Raw genomic sequence first — 25,264 nt, forward strand, 5'->3', positions numbered from 1 at the left:
AAACGACTATTACCATGTTTCCACTCTCAGTTCTCTTGCTCCCTTCCTCTCCCTGACTTGTTTTTTAAACTGAAGTATTTGAAAGCAAATCCCAACATTTCTTCCCTGATGGGTAAGAAACTTTTATAAAAAGTAACTGCCATGCTATTATCACATCTAACAAAATGACCAGTAATTTTTAAATATTATCTACTCATATGCAACCCATATTTAAATTCCTCAATTGTTTCTCAAAGCTGTTATAAAAGCGAGTAAGTGGTAGAAGCTGGGATTTCAACACAGATAGCAGACTCTAAAATCTATTACTTATGGAAAGGGAGAGTCTACCAATAGCTCTATAGAAATGGACAGAGAAAGCCAAAGTAAGCAAGGGGGCTTAATAAGCAGAAGTGTGTCTTATGGCAGAAGTGTGGCTGTATGCTGAAGGCCAAAATAAGCATGCAAGGAGCAGTAAGCATAAAGGCTTGTTAGTAACCTCAGCAAAGTGATCTCAATCAGAAGGGGTCTCCAAGGTCTTTCCTTGTAGGGCACTGACAACTTCAAGGAGAGCAAGTTTGGAGGCTACAGATGGAAACAGGTCAGAGAGCCTTGCTAGACATGGGGAGACGTCCCCCAGGAATGCAGTGTTGACATCGACAGCATTAGGACTTGGCAGGTCCCCACAATCTGACTCCCACTAGGGCAGAGTGCACACATGCTTCTCACTCTATGTGGTGGGTGAAAACTGCCACTAACCAACAGAGAGCCTTGGTTATCAGACAAACCATAACTAGCCTTGTCCACAAGACAAGATTCAAACTATGCATACCTATCTTAAGGCAAGAGCTAGATAATCACTAGCTTTTGATCCAATACACCTTTTTTGAAAATGGGTTTGAATCTTTCTGCTAGTTGATCTTATTCAGGCAGCTACTTCAGTGAAGTGAAACTCTTGTAAACAAGGAAGAAACACTAAGAGCAAAAATAAAAGTTCAAGATGAAGCTTTGCAGCTAAGTCTTGGAATCTCAAGTAGGCACTTGTGTCCAGACACAAGGTGACACTCTTTTGTGCCAAGTCCCTGGATAGTGTTAAAAGTAAATGGGGCCAAAACAGTTATAGGATATAGTCATGTGGCAGCCATGAAAATGCACAGTGACTGACAGCTTTGGATCCACCAGTGCATTTGCCCTCGGAATGCTCCCAGCCAAAAACTGAACACAGCCAAGTTGTTAACTCAGGCCTATTCCTGTGAGCCATGGGGCCAACCAATGGGTGACTGGCTCAAGGACTTCCCATCTGCCTGGTTGACCCTTTCCTGGACTGTGTTCTGGTCTGAAATTCTTCCTTCACAGTTGTCAGAACTTCACTACAGCTGTAATCAGGGGAAGCCCTGTGAGGCAGTGGATGGAAAATCTGTCTAATAAGCAATCTGTTGGCAGTGCAACCTGTATTCACGCTGGAAAGAAAAATAGCCCTAAGTGAGAATATATACAGATGGCCCACGGCCCTGTGGTTTAGCCAGGCACCTAAAAGGAAAAGGACAGAAAAGTTGGAAACGAGGAGGCCTGGGCCAGAAGCATGTGGACAAAACACTGAGGAGTGGGCACAAAGTGCTATTTTTGTCTCACACATTCATGCCCCCAGAAGAGGCACAGAACACCAAGGAGACCAGATGACTCAGTCAGTTGGTGCTCCCCAGCCCCCATCGGCTGCCACCACAGAACTGGCCTATGGGCACAAGAGTGAAGGAAAACTGCAAACAGGCCCAACATCATGGACTCCCACTTAGCAAAGCCTATGCAGTTGGAGCTGCCTCTAAATGTGCACCTTGTCCACGTAGAGACCAACGCTGAGCCCCGATGTGGCACCGTTCCTTAAGGAAAGTGACAGGCTGCTTGACGCCAAGGCCCCAAGTGGGCTGGTTATAGGTTCATTGCTTCTCAGCTGTGTCACAATGGATCTGGGCCCTTTAGTTTTTCCTTTGCCAGCTGACACTGAGCTTTGTCAGGAGAGGGCAATGGAGAGACACTGTAGGAGGTCAAGGCTTTCCTCTCCAGACTCCAGTCTGCAGGCCTTGGTGGTGGTGCAGGGCAGCCAGCAGCAGCAGCAGTGTCCCTGGCACCTCCCTCAGGTAGTTGTGTAGCAGAGCCTCTGATGAGACACCTCCCGTGAAGTTTCCCCTGGCACCCGAGATGGTGGATTATCTCGGGCAAGTTCCAGAGGGCAGGTTTCCAGCAAGTTCCACCAGCAGAACACCACAGTGATTGCCCAGCCATCAGGTGGGCCAGCCCTGGCCCTCCCAACAAGGTTTGGATGTCAGCTGGGAGGTGGGGAGTGGGGAGTAGGGTTCTTCATCTCAGTAACAGTAGCTTAGTAGCTGTTCCTGGTAACTGCTATTTCCATGTTCTTTAAAGTCCTCTTTACTTCCCACTAGCCAATCTTTTGCGTTAAGAAGGTTTATAGAAATTAGACTTCATGAAAACAAACCACACATCAATAGTTACCATAAAGCTTTATTGGTTCAAAAGTGTTTGCCAGGTAAAATTAGTCACTATATAACTCCAGTTGTTGGAATCACAATGGTGCCGCAATTTAGATTTATTACAAGTAAACCTTTTAGGAGATCATGATATCTCTATTATTAATTAGAAAGTATTCCACTCTTCAAATACCTTTCTTAGAATTCAAAGTATAATCATAAAGTATGTTGATTTCCATTCTTAATTTTAAAAAAAACTACAGGTTAAATGGTATTAGTTGGGACTTAAAAATGCATTTATTTCAGGAATAGTTTTGCATAGACAAAATTGAAAACATTAAAAAAAACACAAAGTGATTTTTCTATACAAATTACATGCTCCTATAAAGTGCAAAAATGCATTCTTAAGATGTTAAGGCATTTTGGGACAAAAGACACCTCCTTCTTTCTTTAGTTTAGAGATTGGCTTTAAGCTTTAAAGACTCTTTCATCCTTTTGACAACAGAAAGGTCCCCTGTTCCCTCCGGCCAGTTGTCATGATCTGTTAAGTAAGTGGAAAACCTCATGTCACTTGCAAATCTATTAACCTTATTAGTCCTCCCAGTTTCCATCAAACCCTCTTGTTATTTTCCCTAGTTTGCCCCTTTTCTCAGAAAGAAAAAAGAAATTATTAGGACAAGTAGCACAGGTTTTGAGAAAATCCTGGGTTTGAGTCTCAGCTCTGCCACTTACTAGCTTTTCAGAATTGGGAAAAATTACTCTTTCGGAGCCTCGGTTTTCTCATCTATTAAAGGGGGTAACCACATCTATCTTTTCAAATTGTGAGAATTAAATGTGACACCCTATGTACAGCACTTGGCATACTATAGACATTCAATAAATATTACTTCCTTAATAATGATTTTAAAACAACGTGCTTACTTTGTACCAGGCACATCTAGTTGCCTCCCCAGCATCCAGTCCCTCATCTCCTCTTTCCAATAGCCTGTTTACACTTACAATTCCATCAGGTTCTGCGGAAGTGACCACACTTAGACCACTGACTGATGACTGACTGATCTAAGTCAACCAATGCACTCCATTCCCATGACCGTTATTATTCACTGGGGATGGTCATTTGCATAAACTGGTCCAAAGCAGAGTAGACCTCAGAATTTTGTTAGAAATGTTGAAAGAAAGTCATTCCCTTCCCTACGCTCTCTCTGTCCAGATGAATGTGAAAAAAGAAGCATGAAGCTGTAGGAGCAGCAGGCAGCCATCCTGCAACCAGGAGAGTTAGTCTTACAGCCAACATCATAGAAGCAAAAACATAAGTAAGGGGGAAAAAATGCCCTTGGTGAGATCACTGAGCTGCTGAGTCACGTCTCACCTGCTTCTCAGTTATTCAAGGCAACAAATTCTTTTACAGCTCAAGCCAGCTTGAGTTGCACCTGAAAGCATGTATCTGACCCAGGGCTTTAAATATACATTATCTAACTTGATCCTCCCAACAGCTTACAAAATCAATACTATAAGTGAACCCACCTGATGGAAATGAAAGTGGAGGCTTACAGAAATTAATTTTTCCAAGGTCATATAGCTAATAAGGGTATAGCCAGGTTTCCATCACAGGCATTCTCACCAGGGCTGGCAACCTTAAAGAAAACACTACAGGGAGAGGCTAAGTATTCCTACTCATAATTTTGGGGGAGTATATTCTTTAAACATAGATATGACTGCTTTCCTTAAACACCTTAAAAGAATGGCTCAGCCCGTGTGGCTCAGTGGTTGAGCGTGGACCTATGAACCAGGAGGTCACAGTTCGATTCCCAGTCAGGGCACATGCCCGGGGTTTCAGGCTCAATCCCCATAGGGGGCATGCAGGATACAGCTGATCAGTGATTCTCTCTCATCATTGATGTTTCTTTCTCTCTCTCCCTCTCCCTTCCTCCCTGAAATCAATAAAAAATACTAAAACCCTAAAAAATGTTTTTGTAATGATAAAAAACAGTGTTAGAATTACAAAAGAAAATCATGACACTGGAGGCCTGGGGAAGCAGCCACCTGGAGTTCTTTCCCTTTATATAGGAAAAACAGTGCAACTCACCTTAACAAATACTACTGACTCAACTCTGGTGAGGGAAGTGGAAAGATCTCTTCCACTCTTGCTACGTTAAATACTATCAGAAAACAATACCGTATAACCATGTAGGCATTTCTGTGTTCATAACTGAGACCCTTAAAACCAAAGTCCATTTCCATTGATGCTATTTGTAAAGAAATATATCTGGGAAGGGAAAATAATAAGTAATATTACAGTCCCATACTAATCATTTATCAATGCAAAGGTCTTTACCCTTGATCAGACTGTTAGCACATGAAAAAGTAGGTTGAACCTGGGTCCCTGATATGAAACTCAAAGACAAATGCATTACATCAACCACATTTTAGTTTGCTAGTAGCCACTTAGTCAACTATCTTGAGCAACAGTTCGAATACATTTGAATTTTATATCTTTTTCTTTATTTTGGGAGTGATTAGCTTGAATATGCCTTTTAATTTCTATAAATTTGTTTTGTCATTTGCAAAATTAGGATATTGGACTGATTTTTTTAGGATCTTTTCAATCCCAAAGTTCTCTGGTCTAGTCATGAGACACAGACACACACACACACACACACACACACACACATTTGTGTGTAATATCTACATTTGGTTGAGCCTTACAAAACTACTGTTTTACACATCAAAAATGAATACAGTAAATTCATATGGTTTCATTTAATATATATCCCAAAGATAGTGTAAAACACCATAACCCCTCTCCACCTAACATGTCTGATTCTTCTGCTCAGATATACAAGCCACTTACTGGAGGAATTAAGAGGAATTCGATCTAAAAAAATAATATGGCAACTTCTTGCCTTTTTTCTATCTCTTTCTTAAACATATATACTTATATTGAGAATATTTTTCAAGGTTCAAATACTACCAACTTACACACATACCAAAAAAACCCCACCTTTTAAAATATATATAAAGCTAAGTTCTATAAATAAATATATATAGATATTTTTGTGATGAAGAATATTTCCTTTAAAAATCATATCATGAATATAAACAAGTTGCACATTTTGATGTGCTAAAGAGAAAACTCTCATCTCTTGAGTAACTACTTAAGACATTTTGAAAATATGAACACTCATTGCTTGACTGCTCACCTGGTACATAAAACATGTGATTATACAGAGACTGGCCCCCATCTACATCCACCAACTGTCCGGTGATGAAGGAAGCTGCTGGAGATAGCAGAAAGCATACCAAGGGGGAAATCTGGAAATGGAAACATACACATGTTCACAGAAAAGCTGACGAATCTCTTCTTTGCCTGCTTCCCAATCCTGAGTAAACACATCTCAGAGCACACGACTACAACATGAATTCCAAGGTATATGTGCACCATAAGCTGGCAGTACATAGACAGCGGCCTCTTTTTATTTGAGCATCATGAAAATCAGGTAAGAGATTACAGTGAAGACAGCCAGACAGGACAGAGCCTTTGATGGCATCCAATAAGCTACACAACGTGAAGAAGTCAAAGTAAACACAGGGCTCAATTTGGGCTCTTTTCCATTTCAAACAACTCAGCTCCTTCTACACCTTTCATTGCCCACCACAACCATACTTCTCATCGCAGCCACGTGCCTGTTATATCTGTGTCCCTGAAATAGTCAATGTGCCTGTGGACAATGACATGGCGTGCCTGTCGGTTTAGTCTATGGTCCTGCAGGCCAAAAGCCCAGCAACTCAGACTACAGGAGCTTTCTGCAAGAGGGACTTCAGAATCCCAGAGCATGCCCTAAAAATTCAGCTAGATCACTGTTGAGTTCAACAACATCTATTCCAAAAACCAGACAGAAAGAAAGAAATCACTCCACTGGATGTAAAGGAACTCTCATGGGAGGCTGTTGGCAGAGGCCGAGTTCCTCAAAAGGTGATCCTAAGCACCTGCACTGGAATGCTTAGGGATGCTTATTGAAACTCCAGATCCTAGACCCTACGTGAGAGCTTCTGCAATGTCAGCTCTGGGGTTGGGGCCCCAGAATCTACCATTTTATCAGGCTCCCAAGCAGGGCTGGAATTTGGGTGAGGCTAATGAGGAGTTTAGGGTGCAGCATTTAGGAGGTGCTTACTCTTGGAGCAGACCCTATACTTGCACAACCCTGAGGGTGAGCATGTTCTTAAATTTTGTGTTCACAGCTTGCTTGCCTCACTCTAGTCCTGGTCCTGTACTTAGCACTGTAGCCATGTGGCTATGGTGAGTTGAGACTCTGAGATCCTGGAGGGCAGGCATAGCTTTTTCTCCATCCTTGTGTCCCCAGCAGCTACTATAGAACTGAACTGTCTAAAACGGAGGCCACTAGCCATATGACACTACCAAAGCACTTTCCACATGGCTAGTCTGAATTGAGATGTGCTGTAAGTATAAAACACACATGAGATTCTAAAGACTTGATATGAAAAGAAGAATGTAAAAGATCTCAATTACTTTTATATTAATTATATGTTGAAATGATGATGTTTTAAATATATTGGATTAAATAAAATATATTGTCAAATCTAAGTTCACTTCTTTTTTGCTTTTTTTAATGTGGCTAATATGAAAAGAAGAATGTAAAAGATCTCAATTACTTTTATATTAATTATATGTTGAAATGATGATGTTTTAAATATATTGGATTAAATAAAATATATTGTCAAATCCAAGTTCACTTCTTTTTACCTTTTTTTAATGTGGCTACTAGGAAGCTTAAGATTACATATGTGACTATTGTTATTTCTGTTGTTATATTTATTTTATTGATATTTTTGAGAGAGAGAGAGGGGAAGAGAAAGGGATAGAGAGCTAGAAACATTGATGAGAAAGAAACCTTCATTGCATACCCCTTACTGGGGATCGAGCCTGCAAACCAGGCATGTGCCCTGACCAGGAATCAAACTGTGACCTCTTGGATCCTGGATCGATGCTCAGCAATTGAAGCACACCGAGCTATATTTATTTTAGAATCAATAATTTATAAGTATCGATGCTCAGCAACTGAAGCACACCGGCCGAGCTATATTTATTTTAGAATCAATAATTTATAAGTTCCCACATTATTGGGAGAGGGGAGAGAGATCTGAGCCATGGTAACGTTAACCACCAGACTCGGTTTACCCTGTTTAATCAACCAATGACAACTTGCCTTGGGAACATGTTTTGTTAGTCAACCAACCAATGAAAGCTCCTCGATTCTAAAAGTCAGCCAGTTAGGAAGACTCTCTTCAATAAGCTCCTTTCTAAATCCAGCCAAAGAAACAACCCTCTCACACATATAACTATGACCTTTGATAGTGTTTTGCATAAAATAAGCACTTAATAAATATATACAGAATGAAGAAATCTTTATGCATCTCTTCCCCCAAAAGGAGGGTATGTTGCATTACCTAGCTCCTAATCCAGTCTTTGCCCACCATTAAATAATACTGAATTGAATAGAAGCTATCTGCTAGGTAAAAGACATGTAACGATTCATGATTCCTGCTTTAATTTTTACCTGGAGCTCAATATGGAGCTAAATTGAACTAATGAAATTCTGATAATTACCAAATTAGCTAGGCATTATTGCTATATCTTCAGATGATGTCTTCTTAACTTTCATTTTAATGGAATCCATTTGATGTATGGACTTGAAGTTCTAAGCCATTTGCCATAGTTTTATCAATCAGTAAACACTAATAGAGACTAGCAACTTGCATCAACTTTATGTGGCCAACACCTCTTTTAGCTCAGTAACCTGTTTATGTTCAGCTCTGTTTATCAAAGATCACATCAGGAAAGCTTTAAATAAGCTTGGGTTAGAATGTCAGTACCTTGACCTCCGCATGGCCTTAGGCTGATTACTGAACCCCATTGGCCCTTAGTTGCTAAATTTGTAAAAATGAGTGTGCAGGATCTCACAAGTCAATTGAAGGTCTGCCATGTGCTGCATTCCCTTTCTGAGAGATATTGACAGACACCAGGAGAGGTCAAGGCAGTTCCTTTTGAAACTATAGCTACATTCTGACCCCCTGACTACCCCAGGGACCGTCAATTAAAGGAAGGCAACTCAGTGTTAAGCAGTTGGGCCAATGGCCTTGTCTGAAAATTCTGCCCAAAACGGAACATTGATGATTAACTGGAGCAAACAGAATATCTTGGAAACATGAGCTAGGGATGCTAGAACACAATCAAGCAGAAGCCAAAAGTCTCACCTTATTCTGAAGCATCTCACAATAGCTACCATCATCTCTACTTCCCTTCACAACCAAACCTTTTGAAGGCAACATCTACATCAAGCATGTCAAACTCAAAGGCTAACAGGGGACAAATAAATGAGGCATGTGGCCCGCAGGCCACGAGTTTAACATGCCTGATGTACCAGGTGTACCGGTTAATAATGCAGATTTTGTAATCAAAGAAAACCCGATAATTTCAAGAGAAACATCAAAAGTGCTTTAGTCAAAGTAATGTCCATCGCTAGCTACACATTTCCCCTATCTTTCAGGTAATATGTGGATACTATCTCAATAGAACTTTTCTTGTTTTGAGGCAAACTATTCAGAGACCCAATTTTCCACTTCTTCGTATGTTTTGAAGTGCTGCTCGGAAAACGCATGTGCCATCGATCGGAACAAGTGATAATCTGAAGGAGCAAGGTTCATTGAATACAGCGGGTGGGTTAATACTTCCCAGGCAAGATCTTTTAATGTGCCTTTAACTGGTTTAGAAGTATGTGATGGTGTGTTATCATGAAGCAAAATTACTTTGCCGTATCTTCTGGCCCATTCTGGTCGTTTTATGATCAAAGCATGGTTCAAATTAACTTGGACATTCTTTGTTTTTCACATAGAAATCATCACTTTTAAAGCATTTAAACCAGCGTTCACAAGTATCTTGAGATGGAGCATGTTCACCATAAGCTTCCCGAAGTATACGATAACTTTAAGAGGAACTTTTCTTCAAAATAATGAATTAAAACTTCTCGCAAATGCTCTTTTCTTGGCACAAAATTTGACATTTTTAAGCGTAAAAATATCTATGATGTTAACACCTTCAGAAAATGTGACATATGAAGTTTTGAAGCTTGTTGTCAATACAACAAAATAGCATACATATCAAATCGCATATATATCAACATATGTGTAACTCCATCTATTGAAAGAAATCCGCATTATTAACCGGTGCACCTGGTACATTGTTAGTTAAAGCATGATCAGCAAAACCCTGGGTGTACCTAAGGGGATTGGCAAGGTCAAAACTACTTTCAAAATAATACTAAGCTCTTATTTTCATTTTTCACTTTGTTGACATTTGTGCTAATGGTGCCAAAGCAATGGTGGGAAAGAGTGCTGGAGCCTCAGCATGAGTCATGGCAGGAACACAACACTGACCTAGTGATCCTTATACCAGTAGTCATTATATCCTTCACCGGCAAGTACTTTTTGGGGGTGGGGGGCAGCCTGTTTCACGTTAGAATGTCCTTGGTGAAGCAGGAAAAATTATTAATCTCGACCACTGAGCCTACACCTTTTTGATATCCTGCATGATGAAAGAGGAATGACACATTAAGCTCTGCTGCACATAGGAGTATAATGGTTGCCTCAAGGAAAAGAATGTGCAGTTGAGTTGCGAGCTGAAGGAGTCACATTTTCCAAGAAACACCTTTTTTTATTTGAAAGAGCGAAGTGCAGTTACTGATCTTGGATACTGGGCAGACATTTTTCAAAAATGAACACAGTGAGACTGTCACTTCAAAGGGAAATGACTGACAGTATCTGTTATCAATGGTAAGATTTGAGCTTTCAGGTGAAAATTAGAATTTTGTTATTGTACGTCAACACTTAGAATTGTGTGTCAACATTTAGAAAATATGCATAACTCAGGGAACCAAGATTTTCCAAAAGATCAATGTCTGATGTTACAAAATCATCTATGGGTCAGAGAGATCAATAGATTTTAATGTAACAGAGCACAAAAAGTTCACTGACATGGTTCCAGGTTCCACACTGCAACTAATCTTTAAAAACTGACACTTTTTGCCAGGGCGGTATGGGTCAGTGGTTGAGCATCGACCCATGAACCAGAAGGTCATCGTGTGATTCCCAGTCAGGGCACATACACAGGTTGTGGGCTTGATCTCCAGTAGGGGGAGTTCAGGAGGTGGTCAATCACTGTTTCTATTTCTCCTCTCCCTTCCTCTCCGAAATCAATAAAAACATTTTTTAATTAAAAAAAATAATAAAATAAAAACTTCCACTTTTTGAATAGTAAAGAATATTCACAATTATCTGAAAATGCTAATATTAATAAATGTGCCTCTGTTTCCAACTGCCCATGTGTAAGAAGCCAGATTTTCTCCATATGCTTTAACCAAAACAATGTATTGCAACAGATTGGATGCAGAGACGGATATGAAAGTCCAGCTGTATTCTAGTAAGCCATACATTAAAGATATTTGTATGTTTTCTTTTGTTTTTGAAAATGTAGCTATTTTTCATTAAAAATAGTACTACTGCCCAGTCAGCGTGACTCAGTGGTTGAGTGTCAACCTGTGGACTGAAAGCAAATTGAAGAAAAGAACATAGTAGGATCCCTTTTTGTTTAAAAAAGAAAAAAGTCTATAAATATGGATATTTTTGTGTGTGCACAGTAAATTTCTGGAAATATATACATCAAACTGATAATGAAAGGTAGTTCTAAGAATTAAAACACATTTTCTTTAAGAATGTTATGATTTTCCTTTTATATTTAGCACTTCAATATATCTAAAAATTATTTTGCATATATGTGATGTGAGAGAGGTGGTCTAATTTATTTCTAAATGAACAGCGCATTGCTGCAAAACTTTTGCTGAATGATCTATTCTTTCCCCATAAATCTGAAAAGCTGCTTTTATCCTACAAACTCCCATAGATACATGGTACTGATACAAGAGTCCATTATATTCCACTAATTTTAATCTATTACAGTACCAGCACCAGATGTTGTAAATAAGTATTGCATTAGAGTATGTTTTGATGTCAGGAAGATCAAATCCTCCCATTATTCTTTTTCAACACATTTTTGGCTTTTTTTGCATAAATATTTTTCTAAACAAACTTCAGAATCAGTGTGTTAAATTTCAAAAATATATTGAATTTATACATTAATTTAGAAAAACTTGATTTCAATAACATTGATTCTCTCCATTGAGGAAGATGACATGTCTCTATTCTGGTCTTTAGTAATAAAATGGTTTTTGTTCAGAGCTAAGTTGACTCCAGGTATTCTAATTTTTATTATTATTATGGAAACGATAACTTTTTTTCATTACATTTTAAGACTGAGATAGCTAACATTTATGAAAGCTATTAATTTTTTCATACTTAAACCTGACCACCTTACAAAAGTTGCATATGGAATGTCATATAGTCATAATAGTCTGACTTGCTTAGGGTCCTGTCACGTGATAAAATAACGTAGCTGGAAAAGTGCAATGAAACACGCTCTTCTTAATTCACACTGCATTTGCTCCTGAATAAAGTCTGCTGTGAGCACTGAAGTTGACTCCAGGTATTCTAATTTTTATTATTATGGAAACGATAACTTTTTTTTTCATTACATTTTAAGACTGAGATAGCTAAAATTTATGAAAGCTATTAATTTTTTCATACTTAAACCTGACCACCTTACAAAAGTTGCGTATGGAATGTCATAAAGTCATAATAGTCTGACTTGCTTAGGGTCCTGTCATGTGATAAAATAACGTAGCTGGAAAAGTGCAATGAAACACGCTCTTCTTAATTCACACTGCATTTGCTCCTGAATAAAGTCTGCTGTGAGCACTCTAGCCGACTTGGCTCAGTGGATAGAGCATCGGCCTGTGGATTGAAAGGTCCCAGGTTTGATTCTGATCAAGGGCACATGCCCAGGTTGTAAGCTCAATCCCTAGTGTAGGGTGTGCAGGAGGCAGCCCATTAGTGATTCTCTCTCATCATTGATGTTTGTAATCTCTCTCTCCCTCTCCCTTCCTCTCTGAAATCAATAAAAATATATGTTTAAAAAAAAAAAGACTGTTGTGAACATTCAAAGTGATAGTGGGGAAGGGCATGTAATAAGAATAGAGTGACAGTTGTCTAATAATTATTCACTTCACTAACTATAGATAAGTAGTTTTCTTACAGATCCTGGGAAACTGGAGGATGAAACAAGGCTGCAAAAAGATAAGATGCCTCAATAGGTCCATTACTCTGAAAAGAAATACATTTTGAGAACAGACCAAGGACAGGACACGCTTTGTTGGTTGCTGTGCCTGGACCCTGACTCTCTCTGGGAGTTCTTCTCAGGAACGCTGACCATTCTCAGGTCCCAGGAACAGGCTGAGCTATTTGTAACATCATAGAAGATTAGCCACCTTGTGATCGGACTTTGAGCTCCTGAAGGCCGGACTGCAGATTCTACCCTCCCCTTTCCACGTTACACTTGTAGCTTGCAGCTACACCTAGCTATCTTCTCCCTAGTGTGTACATAACCAGCCAACTGGTGAGGGGGGTCAGAGCAGATTTTTGTGGATGACCTGCTGCACTCCCATCCAGCCAGCATTATTGGAGCTCATATCTGACTCAACCCTGTCTCTGTTTAATTGGCTCAAGTAGTGACAGGTAGCCCTGACACCTTGGTTGTCCAGTTACAAAAGCACAACCAGGATATTCCCCCAGATCCAGAAAGTCCAGGGAAATGGTTTGGTGGCAGTGGGAGCTATCGTCTCTATCAGCCAACCACACTACGTAAAAAACACACCAAAATGTTACTAAGTTCCAAAGTATGAAATAAAGTCATTCTAATCAGTGTTAAGCCAGCATATCTGACTCAACCCTGTCTCTGTTTAATTGGCTCAAGTAGTGACAGGTAGCCCGGACCCTTTGGTTGTCCAGTTACAAAAGCACAACCAGGATATTCCCCCAGATCCAGAAGGTCTAGGGAAATGGTTTGGTGGCAGTGGGAGCTATCATCTCTATCAGCCAACCACACTACGTAAAAAAAAAACACCAAAATGTTACTAATTCCAAAGTATGAAATAAAGTCATTCTAATCAGTGTTAGAAATATACCTTACCTCCTCAGGAACTCCAAGTCTTTTAGCTGGAATTTTCTGATAGGACCTTCCAAATAAGTCTTTTGCCAAATCACCATAGTTGTCAAAAGCAGTCTGGGAATAAATGATTCCCTGTGTTTAGATATAAAACAAGAACAAAATAAAGTACATAAGATTAAATTTTAATTGTAAAGACAGTCTATCAACCAATACCAAAAATTAAGTATTAGTGGGCTCTTTAACTGGGCAAACAATGAGACAGGGGAGTCTATTTTATCTTCCACTGGGCTTCTCTGTTTTACAGTACAAGACTGGGCTATGGTTATGCTAGACTTAGAAAATGCAATATTATCATGGTTTTTTCACCTAAAGCAGCCGTGGGCAAACTACGGCCCGCGGGCCGAATCCGGCCCGTTTGAAATGAATAAAACTTAAAAAAAAAAGACCGTACCCTTTTATGTAATGATGTTTACTTTGAATTTATATTAGTTCACACAAACACTCCATCCATGCTTTTGTTCCGGCCCTCCGGTCCAGTTTAAGAACCCATTGTGACCCTCGAGTCAAAAAGTTTGCCCACCCCTGACCTAAAGTAAAATCACAAATAAAGCATGTGAATCTAATATAAATAAACAAAAAATGTAATTGTTTAAGAATTCTTCTATATAGCTTTCATGGATTTATAAAGCCAAGAAAAGTACTCAAAACCTGTATAATGCAGGATAAATCTATTTGTTACTGACTCAAAACTACAACAGAGATTATAGGGAGGAGAGGAAACAGGAAGTGTAAAAGATGAGGAAATTGCATGGTAGTGGGATGATATACTGGTTTCCCATTAAACAATTTGCAACCTTTTGTTTAAAGAGGATGACATCTTCTAGAAGTATTAACTTTTAGACCTTAAACCTAAAAATGTCTCAGGAGGAAAAACATGACTTCAATAAGGTGCTTATAATACTAACAACCCACTAAAGGTTTTCAAGAAATGCACTTTTGGAGGCCAGTAATGCAAGGTAGCTGCATTAAGAATGGAACTAATATTTAATTTATTTTATAAATTATTTGCATGTAATTTGAGTAAGGTAAGGTCAGCTATGAAGGACTAAAGGGAAATAAAGTTTCTGGCGAGGAGCCTGCAATTTGTTAAATAGGAGATTTTCTACTAACGTCAACAAGTCAGTTCATGCTTAAGTCCCACTGAGCAGCATGGATAACAATATCTATAGGTAGTTTAAAGATAGAGTTATAGATAATATCCACAGATATTACAGAGTTTCAGATTGAGGAACGATTCCTATATTTTAGCAATGACCAGGAAACATCACAGAGAAGTGCATTTGAGCTGAGTTTTACAGGATGAGTGTGTCAGTACATTAAACGTGTAATACTCAAGGAGGCTTAAGCTATATCTTACTTCGCACAAAAATGATAGTTTCTGAAGTTGAACATATTGTGATTTTTCCCCCCCATCACTTACATTAGTTTCAGAGAAATTTTCTCTTTACTTCTAGTTGATCTTTAACTGGGAGTTTCTTTCTAAAACTTTGACTTTAAGTTTCTCACTCTCTCTTAATAAAAGATTAATAATAAACCAAGAAATAACAAAACAATCCAGAAAAATTCATTCTTTAAACTAGCGATTTTTCAACTTTCACAGTGTATTTGAGTTTCTTGGGAGGTTTCTTAAAAATACTGATGCTTGGATTCCACAGTTTGGAGCCAAGCTTATATAACACTATTTTTTAAACATTCCACAGATAATTCCACTATTTTTTAAACATTCTAATATACAGCCAGGATTGAGAATCATTGGCTTAATTTAACCTTAACAATCTAATCAAAGAATACTGGTAAATCAAAGAATATACACATCCATTTTCAAAAGCCAATCTTTTCTAGTACACATACAGTGACAAATACCTCTATTAACAACATAAATGGAATCAGAAGAGCACAATTAGTTCATATAGAACATTTACCTACAGGGGCAACACAGTTGATCCTTATTCCACTGCTGGCCCATTCCAAAGCCAAGGTTTTGGTGAGGCTGTAAACACCGTCTCTGGCAGCTGCACTATGCCTTTAAAAGACAAAATATAAACACTATAGTTAGCTTTTGTTGAATATTTCTCTCATTAACTGAACTGACAGGTGTGTCAATGGCCTGTCAGAACCCCACAAGAACATTCTTGTCATGAAACTGTGTTTGAGTCTGTCTGAACAATGGGAAAGAATTGGGTCCTCCCATATTAGAGCCAAACCACAGCTGTCTGATTGGTAAACAAATTTCATTGTGTAGGCCCACATATGATCCCCCCAATTCACACGGACTTAAGAGGAATATTGAAAACTTTTTTATTATGAAGAAATACAAATTGGTAATTTGAGGGTTACAAGTGTGGTTGTTACAAGTCTTTTTGGTGTGTGCACAGTAAATTTTTTAATGATTGCGATTTTAGTGATTTTTTTTTGTTTGTTTTACTTTGGCTATTTCTGAACCTTTGACACATAGGAAAAAAAATATATATAAATGCTTACGCAAATCCCGGAAATCCATTTTTAGTAAGCATAGTGATATTGACAATGGATCCTCCATGCTCTCTCATCCAAGAGCTGTAAACTGAAGGAAACAGACAGATGACAGTCATATTAAACAGTGTACTAACCCTTCTCTGGTTCCGTTCCAGCATGCTGCTTCTGTGGTATGTTTTAAATTCATATTTATATTTCTGTTTTTTTTAAGCCTGGCTGAGGTACAATTTACACATCATAAAATTCATCTACTTTATGGGTACAATTTAATAATTTTTAAAAAATATACAGAGTTGCCCTGCCAGTGTGGCTTAGTTGGTTGGAGTGTTGTCCTGTGCACCAAATAGCTGCTGGTTCCACAGTGGTCAAGGCACATGCCCGGGTTGCGGGCTCAATCCCTGGTAGGGAGTGTGCAGGAGGCAGCCCATCGATGTCCCACTCTTACATTGATGTTCCTCTTTCTCTCTCCCTCTCCCTTCCTCTCTCTCTAAAAATCATTAAATGCTTAAAAAATATATGCAGAGTTGTGCAACTACCAACACAATACAGTTTTAGAACATTTCCATCACTCCAAAACAAAAAGTTCCTCTGTGCCCATTTGCAGCCAAATTCATCCCCGGGCAAATACTCATTCATTTTCTGTTTCTGTAGATTCGACTCTTCTGAATATTTCACATCAATGGAATCATACAATATGTGGTCTTTTATGTCTGGCTTCTTAGAATAATGTTTGTGAGGTTCATCCATGTTGTAACACATATCAATAGTTCCTTTTTATTGTTGAATAGTATTCCATTGTATGGATATGCCATATTTTATTTATCCATTCACCAGTTGATGAACATTTGAATTGTTTCCACTTTGGGGTGATTATGAACACGTCTTTATGTAGGCACATGCTTTTGTTCCTCTCAGGTTAAGGGTAAAATCGCATTCATATGGTAACTCTACGCTTAGCTTTTAAGGGAACTGCCAAACTTTTTCAGTGTCTCCACTATTTTATATTCCTACCAGAAATGCATGAGGACTCCAGTTCCTCCACACTATCATTGTCTGACTTGTTGATTACAGCCTTTCTAATGGAAATGAGGTGGTATCTCACTGAGGTTTTGATTTCCATGTCCTTAGTGACCAATGGTGCTGAGCATCTTCTAATGCGCTTATTAGCTTTTCATATATTTTTTGGTGAAATATCTACTCCAATCTTTTTTTCCACTTTTTAATTGGGGTGCTTTCTTATTATTGAATTATAAAAGTTCTTCATATATTCTGGATACAAGTTTTTTATCAGATATGTGATTTGGAAAATTTTCTCCCAGTCTTTGGCTTATCTTTTCACATTCTTTTTTTTTTTATTGATTTTTTTACAGAGAGGAAGGGAGAGAAATAGAGAGTTAGAAACATCGATGAGAGAGAAACATCGATCAGCTGCCTCCTGCACACCCCCTACTGGGGATGTGCCCGCAACCAAGGTACATGCCCTTGACTGGAATCGAACCTGGGACCCTTCAGTCCACAGACCGACGCTCTATCCACTGAGCCAAACCAGTCAGGGCTCTTTTCACATTCTTAATGGTGTCTTTTGAAGCATAAACATTTTTAATTTCAAGTCTAGTTTATCAATTTTATATTTTATGGATATATGGGTATTTTGGTGGTGGTTCCTAGGACTCTTTGCCTAACCTAAGGTCAGAAAGATTTTCTACTTTGTTTTCTTCTAAAAGTTTCATAATTTTACTTTTTCCATGATCCATTTTGGACTATTAGTTAACTTTTATTTATAGTATGAGGTAAGGGTCTTTTTGTATGTGGAGATCCAACTGTCCCAGTACCATTTGTTGAAAAGACTATCATTTCCCCATAGAATTGTTGGCACCTTTAACAAAAATCAATTGACCACAAATTTAAAGTTTTATTTCTGGACTCTCAATTCTTTTCCACTTATCTATACATCTACCCTTATGCCAGTACCATGGTGTTTTGAAATCAAGAAATATAAGTCCTCCAAATTTCTTCTTTTGTAAAATTGTTTTGGTTATTCTGGGTCCTTTGCATTTCCATATATACCTTGTTTATTTTTTCTTTGTTTCCCTTACCCAAGAGGATATATCAGAAAAAAATATGGCTAAGAGAAATGTCAGAGATTTTACTGCCTATGTTTAATTCTACGAGTTTTATGGTTTTGAGCCATACATATAAGTCTTTAATCCACTTAAGAGTTTATCTTGTATATGGTGTAAAAAGGTGATCTAGTTTCATTTTTTTGCTTGTATCTGTCCAATTTTCCCAACATAATTTATTGTATAGACTATCTTTACCCCATGGTATGTTCCTGCCTCCTTTGTCATATACTAACTGTCCATATAGGTATGGGTTTATTTATGGTCTCTCTATTCTGTTCCATTGATCTATGTGTCTCTTTTTATACTAGTACCATGCTGTTTTGATTACTATAAACTTATAGTATAGTTTGATATCAGGCAGTGTAAAACCTCCAACTTTGCTCTCTTTTTCTCAAGATCACTGTGTCCATTAGGGATCTTTTGTGGGTTCATATAACTTTTAGATTATAGTTCTGTGAAATATGCCATTGGTATTTTGATAGAAATTACATTAAATCTACAGATTGCTTGGGTAGTATGGACATTTTAATGATTGAAACATAACCTGTAATCCAAAGACAATGCTGTGCTAATTAATAGTTAGTCAAAAGAATGTGGACTCTGTCTGGTATTCTCCCCAAGGACCTTACTGAATTAACAGGTCCTTATAACAGATTTATTTCTTAAAAACAAAGTAAGAGTGAGAGTTTTCTTAAATTTTATAAACAACTTTTAGTTATCTCTTTGTACAGATCCTTAATAATTTTCTCATGGTAAATTCCTAAAAATAAAATTATAAGAAAGATCAAAAGATATCCATATTTTATAAATACTGCCAAATTACTAGCCAGAAATGTAGCAATTTACAATCCTGTGAGCAAATCAGGGCAGTAAATGTTGATAACTGGAGCTTTCTGAGCCCCTAACAGCTTCTCTTTCAGGATTCTCTGATATTTAAACAAAGACACCTTGAATTTTGGGGTCAGTGATCACACTTGCCTGCTTTGCACATATAGAAGGTGCCCGTCAGGTTGGTTTCAATCACCGCGTGCCATCCCTTTGCACTGATGTGGTCAGCAGGAGACGTGAACTGGCCTCCTCCATTGTTTACCAAGAAATTGATCTTACCATAAATATCTAAGGTGGATTTGACCAAATTATTTACCTAAAGAAAAACATTAAAAGTAAACCGGTTAATGACCTAAGTTGCTACTTGGATGGATGGTTTGCTCCAGGAGAGTTTACAATCTCTCACCACAATGTCCAAAGATCATAAAGCTACATGTATAATTTTGCTTCCCTTCCTCTCTCCTTCTCCTGAGGCAACTTACTCAATAGATCATTAGTGAAGAACCTCACAGGCTCTGCTTCTCCTGAACCTCATCTGAGTCAGGTAACATAAGAAAACCTGAAGCACAGTCAAGTTTAGGAACCACTGCTATAGATTAAAAATGAACAAATGACATGGACATAGTTGCAGTACCTCCTCTTCCTTACGGATGTTGCATTTTATGGGGGTGACTTGAGACTGGTGGGTGAGAGACAGGGTGGTCTTCAGTTCGTCTGCAGTAGATTTTAATACATCAAACTTACGGGATGAAATGACCACATTACAACCTGAGGAAAAAACAACCAAAGGACAAGTAAATATGCTTTCATTGGTTGGCAAAATCCCACAAATGATAATGTTTACCAAATATTTCATGTGTTCCCGTAAAAACGATGAATTGGGACTTCTGCTTCTGGTCAAGATGGAGTAACAGGAACTGGATTGCTATCAAATCAATGAACATATCCTTATGTGAGGATGAAAAAACAAACACATCTGTAACTCTTCCTAAATCCATATTAAGAAATTGAGCATCTTTAAAATAATAAAAAAAAAAAACAGCAACAAAACAACAACTCAGGATACTAAAGTGATTAATGCCTGACTTTGTCCAAGGCCTCAAAAAAGACATACAGTGAGCCCTAGCTGGTTTGGCCCAGTGGATAGAGTGTTGGCCTGCATACCAAAGGGTCATGGGTTCAATTCTGGTCAAGGGCACGTACCTGGGTTGCAGGCTCCTCCCTGGCCCGGGCCCTAGTAGGGGCCTTGTGCAGGAGGCAACCAATCGATGTGTTTCTCTTACATTGATGTTTCTATATTTCCCTCTTTCTTCCACTCTTCCTAAAAATCAACGGAAAAATATCCTCCAGTGAGGATTAACAAAAAACAAACAAATAAACAAAAAAAGACATACAGTGAAAATATAAGTAGGATTTTTCACATGAATTATCAAATCAAACATTTTCTAAATTAATACTATTACCTGAGCCCTGAATGCTTCAGCAAACTTATGCAATACAAGTAGAGCTCTACTGAAACACAACTTTAAAAGACTATTTACTTTAACTGATAGAGCTTGTCACTACACACAAACCGTAACCCACCCCACCATTCTTTTAACATTGTTTCTTTAAATGATGACTTGTAAATTCACAGGTGGCCACTTATAAACTGCCTGTTCGCTTAAAAGATTCTAGGGACTAACCTCAAAGGAAGCTAAATCCAGGCTTCCGGCATTTTGGCTCCAGATTTGCTTACCTTCCAGATGATCATTTGACTGGCTCCAAAATCATTATTGGAGCAGACTGTGCCAATTGGCACATAACACCTTCAAAGAGACCCCACAACCCCTCTGGTCACCTTTGTTCTGCCTTCCCCTTCCCTGCCCATAAAAACCTCTGCCTGCACTGAGATGCTAAGATGGTCTTTGTGATGAGAGTCCCCCACCTCCTCAAGGTGCTGGCTCTTGAATAAACCTGCTTTCCTTCCATCAGCGCCTGTCTCTAGAGTATTGGCTTTCAAGCAGCAGGCAGCCAAACCTGGGTTTGGTATCAAAACTTGAACTAGTGTGCAAAGGTATTACAAGAAAAAAAAAATGCAATGCTGGGCAAAACACTAGAAATCCAAATTTCCATTAAAGGAATGGTTAAATAAATTATTGAACACCCATTCTATGGAATATGACATAACTTGGAAAAAAATGAGATACTACCATATGTACTAGTCTGGAATGAAAACAGTTACAGAGCAGTAGAAATACTGTGGTCCCAGTTTTGAAAGTAACATAATATACACGTGTGTGTATATGTGGGCATTTGGGTGGACTCATAGAAAATCTCCAAGAAGGAGATTTAGAATAAGAGCAAAATGGGAAAACTGATTTTCTTCTTTTCTATACTTCAATACTACTTGAATTTATTACAGTGTACTTATATTACCTTATAATAAACTAGAAATGTATTAGATATAATTCTTCTCCAAATCCTACACTAAATAATTTGAATAGACATTTTTTGTTTGTTTATGAGTAGCTAGAGAAATCCAGAAAGCTTGATAAACTTGTTTAGATATAAGATACAGAACTAACTTGTAGATAAGGAGTTATTTCTACATCAGGCATTTGCTTTCCTACTTGGGCTGACACTGATTCCTTTCAATCTTCAAATTCCCTGGTGTTAGTAATAGCCTTGGTGTAAACCCCATGGGCTTTTGCTTGTTTCTTTGTTTTGTAATGTAAATGCCTAATTTAAGATTGTCAAGGCATCCAATTCAAAGAAGGCTACCTCAAATAAATACAGTATCAGCCACAGGTCACCTCCCCTCACTCAGGCTCCTCTGTATTAGAGTTCTTGGCTGATTTGAATAACTGAACATTTGAGCCACTTGTTAGTTTCATCTCCTGCTTTTTGTATTCCAACTCTTATGTGTTTTTTTTTAATCCTCACCAGAGGACATCCTTATTGATGAGAGAGGAGAGAGAGAGAGAGAGAGAGAGAGAGAGAGAGAAATATCAATGTCAGAGAAATATCCATTGGTTGCCTCCCATACACTCCCTGACTAGGAATCAAATGTTTTCCACATTGATGCTTTTCTCTTTTTCTCTCTCTTTCTCTCTCTCCCTCCCCCCCCCCCCCCCCCCCCCCAAAAAAAAAATCAATAAGCATATCCTTGGACAAGGATTAAAAAAAAATGATGACATTTTAATCCCCTATAATTCAAATTATTTCCAGAAAAAATAGTTGCTGTTAACAATGCTGTAAACTTCCAGTCTTTTTTGGCATATATACTGTATTTTTCATTAACAAATCAAAATGTTATATTTTGTTTAGAATCCTGCTATTTTTTTCAATTAGAAGGTATGCATTTCTCTACATAAAGTCTTCAATAGCAAGATGTTTAAATAGCAACATAGTATTTCATTGTTTTTGATTTACCTATTTCTCTTATAATGAATATTTGTTATTACCAATGTTTCCCTACTCACCACTACTTCCTTGTACATAAATCTGTGCTTGTCTCTGATAATTTTCTTAAGGTAAATCCCTAAGAGAGAAGTTACCAGGTCATACAGCATAGATATTGTTAAAGCTTCCGGATTCTTTTTTTCAAATTGCCCTTTAGGAAGCTTCTAATAATTTACATCCTTGCCAGCTTTTTCACTCCATCATTTTCTTTTCTTCAATGTTTAAAAGTTTTGTTAGAAAAGCAATGTGACTTTATTTTGCATTTTATTGCCAATAAAGTTGATTGTTGCTCATGTACTTATTGCCTATTTAAAGTTCTTCATGGCTGGACTGGGACCTGGCCCTGAGCGGGTCTGCCCAGGCAGGGCTGGTAGTGTGTGAATTCTTGACTTCGGGAGGAAAGATTTCACAATATGAGTCCAAGTGACTACGAGGGTAGGTTTATTAAAGCTGGAAACAGTGAAACAAGAAAGGACTTAGGATCGAAGCAGCAGCAGGAGAGCCCAGGCTGGGCTGCCTTAGCTCAGTGGCAAGTAGGAGAAAAGGGGGCCTTGGAGACAAGTTCAGGGGGTTAGCCTGGGACGTGTTGCCACTGTCCATTGCTCCCCTGGTTGCAAGTCTCCTGGGGTCACTTAGAGTTTAAATGGGGGAAGAGGAGAAGGAAGGGAATGGCATGGACATGCTCCTCTGAGGGAGAGCTCCCTCTGGGTCCTTTTTTTAAAAAATTAATCCTCACCTGAGAATATTTTTCCATTGATTTTTAGAGAGAATGGAAGGGAGGTAAAGAGACAGAGATAGAGAAACATCGATGTGAGAGAGACACATCAATTGGTTGCCTCCTGCATGCACCCCGACCAGGGCCCATGTGCTCTATCCACTGAGCCAAACCAGCTAGGGTTGTCTTGAGGCTTTTATCTCTCTTTCTGGCCAGAGTCATAGGGGAGGCCTCAGGGGAGGGTTTCAGCAGAATATTCATCAGTTTTCCAGGTGTGTTCTTTTAGGGTCATGGTCTCTACTGATTGGTCAGTGCCAGGGCAGGGGGTCCTCAGTCATTGCTCCTGGTCTTGGCATTGCCCACCTGGTTTTGCTGCTTTTCTGGGCCTGGAGCTGCAATACAACTGAGGCCTAGATGTTATCTCTAAGGAGGTGACTTTCCGTATCTGGCTGTGAATTGCTCAGCCGGTTTGTTCAGCTATCTGTCAGTTTCCCCATTCTACTGGCCAGGGAAATATTGACTCAGTTCTGAGTTTCTTTTATTCCAGAAAATTCCAGACTCTCTTTCTTCACAAGGAACACTTGAAGTTTAAGGATAATTTTATGAAGATATAATTTCATGTGGTTTGTGACTGGGTTGCACCCATGGCTTCATGGAGCTCTGCCTGGGCGGGTCAGTGTGCCCCTGGCTGCACCACAGCCCCTGTGCCCCTGTGTGGTGGCTTCCCCCTATCCTGCCTCCATTTCAGGGGTGGGCAAACTTTTTGACTCGAGGGGCACAATGGGTTCTTAAACTGGACCGGAGGGCCGGAACAAAAGCATGGATGGAGTGTTTGTGTGAACTAATATAAATTCAAAGTAAACATCATTACATAAAAGGGTACGGTCTTTTTTTTTTTTAGTTTTATTCATTTCAAACAGGCCGGATCCGGCCCGCGGGCTGTAGTTTGCCCCTGGCTGCTCCATTTGGTTCACCTGGTCCATATCATCAGCCAATTTTTCTAGCAGTGTGTTCAATCTTTTCCTTATGTATTTGTGAGAGCTCTTTCTATCATACATTTGTTGTATATTGTAAACATTTTTCTTCATGTGCCTTTAATATTTCCTTACACTGTTTTTTAGTTTAATGACAATTTACATTTTCATGTGGATAAATTTATCAATTTTCTCCTTCGTGGTTTCCCTTCCTTGTTCATGTGCTGACAGAGTCCTCCCTTCAGCCCTAGCCGTCTGGGTCAGTGAATAGAGCTTCCACCAGTGGACTGAAGGGTCCCAGGTTCCATCCCAGCCAAGGGCACCTATCTCTGTTGCAGGCTCGATCCCCAGCCCTGGTGGGGCTCCTGCAGGAGGCAACACTCGATGTGTCTCTCTCACCTCGATGTTTCTCTGTCTCTCCCCCTCCCTTCCACTCTTCCTAACATTTCCAAGGGCGAAAAATTTCCTTGAGTGAAGATTAGCAAAAATATAAAATAAAAAAATAAAATAAAAACCCGACAAAGTCCTCCCTTCACTCATTACAGTAAATGTTATGAAAGCTCATATGATGGGAGCCTCTCCATGTTGCAAACTTTTCCAGTTAACTGAAGTCCTCCTGTGTCCTAACCCCTCATGAGGCAGTCTATAGAGAAGGATTCGTTTTCCATGACTAATTCCATAGCATGTTTCCACAGGTCTCCTTATTCCCTACTTGGGGCCCAGAGCAGTTTCAATTTCGCAACCCGGCCTAGCGCCCCCTGGCCACCGGCCCCAGGGTATGCCAGCCGGCGTCTCCACGGACCCCGTGCTCCGGGTCCCGACCCCTCGCTCCGGGTCTCGACGCCGGGGCCTACTCACGTACCCAACTTCAGGAGCTCGGTCGCGATGGCCTTTCCGATGCCCGTGCCCCCGCCGGTGACGATAGCCACTTGATTCTGCAGCAAGCCGGCCGCCAGGCAGCTCTTGCCCTTAGCCCACATCCCCTTGACTGCGGAGCGTCTGAGTGCTTCCAGGGAAGGCCAATTCGGGTTGATGAGTCCCCTGGACCTTGG

General features: G+C 39.2%; 1 protein-coding gene across 1 annotated transcript; it reads right to left on the minus strand.

Annotated features, from left to right (window-relative positions):
* Positions 1-2,480: 2,480 nt before the first annotated feature.
* On the minus strand, positions 2,481-25,264 carry PECR (peroxisomal trans-2-enoyl-CoA reductase). The gene is made up of 8 exons (XM_005882291.2): positions 25,075-25,264; positions 19,714-19,847; positions 19,230-19,395; positions 16,135-16,216; positions 15,580-15,676; positions 13,615-13,725; positions 5,660-5,771; positions 2,481-3,000 (listed from the first exon to the last, which is right to left on the minus strand). The coding sequence occupies exons 1-8, from the start codon at positions 25,190-25,192 to the stop codon at positions 2,915-2,917; spliced, it is 906 nt and encodes a 301-aa protein (XP_005882353.1). The 5' UTR covers positions 25,193-25,264; the 3' UTR covers positions 2,481-2,914.

Source organism: Myotis brandtii, unplaced genomic scaffold (genome assembly GCF_000412655.1).
Source record: "Myotis brandtii unplaced genomic scaffold, ASM41265v1 scaffold702, whole genome shotgun sequence".
Lineage (NCBI taxonomy): Eukaryota > Metazoa > Chordata > Mammalia > Chiroptera > Vespertilionidae > Myotis > Myotis brandtii.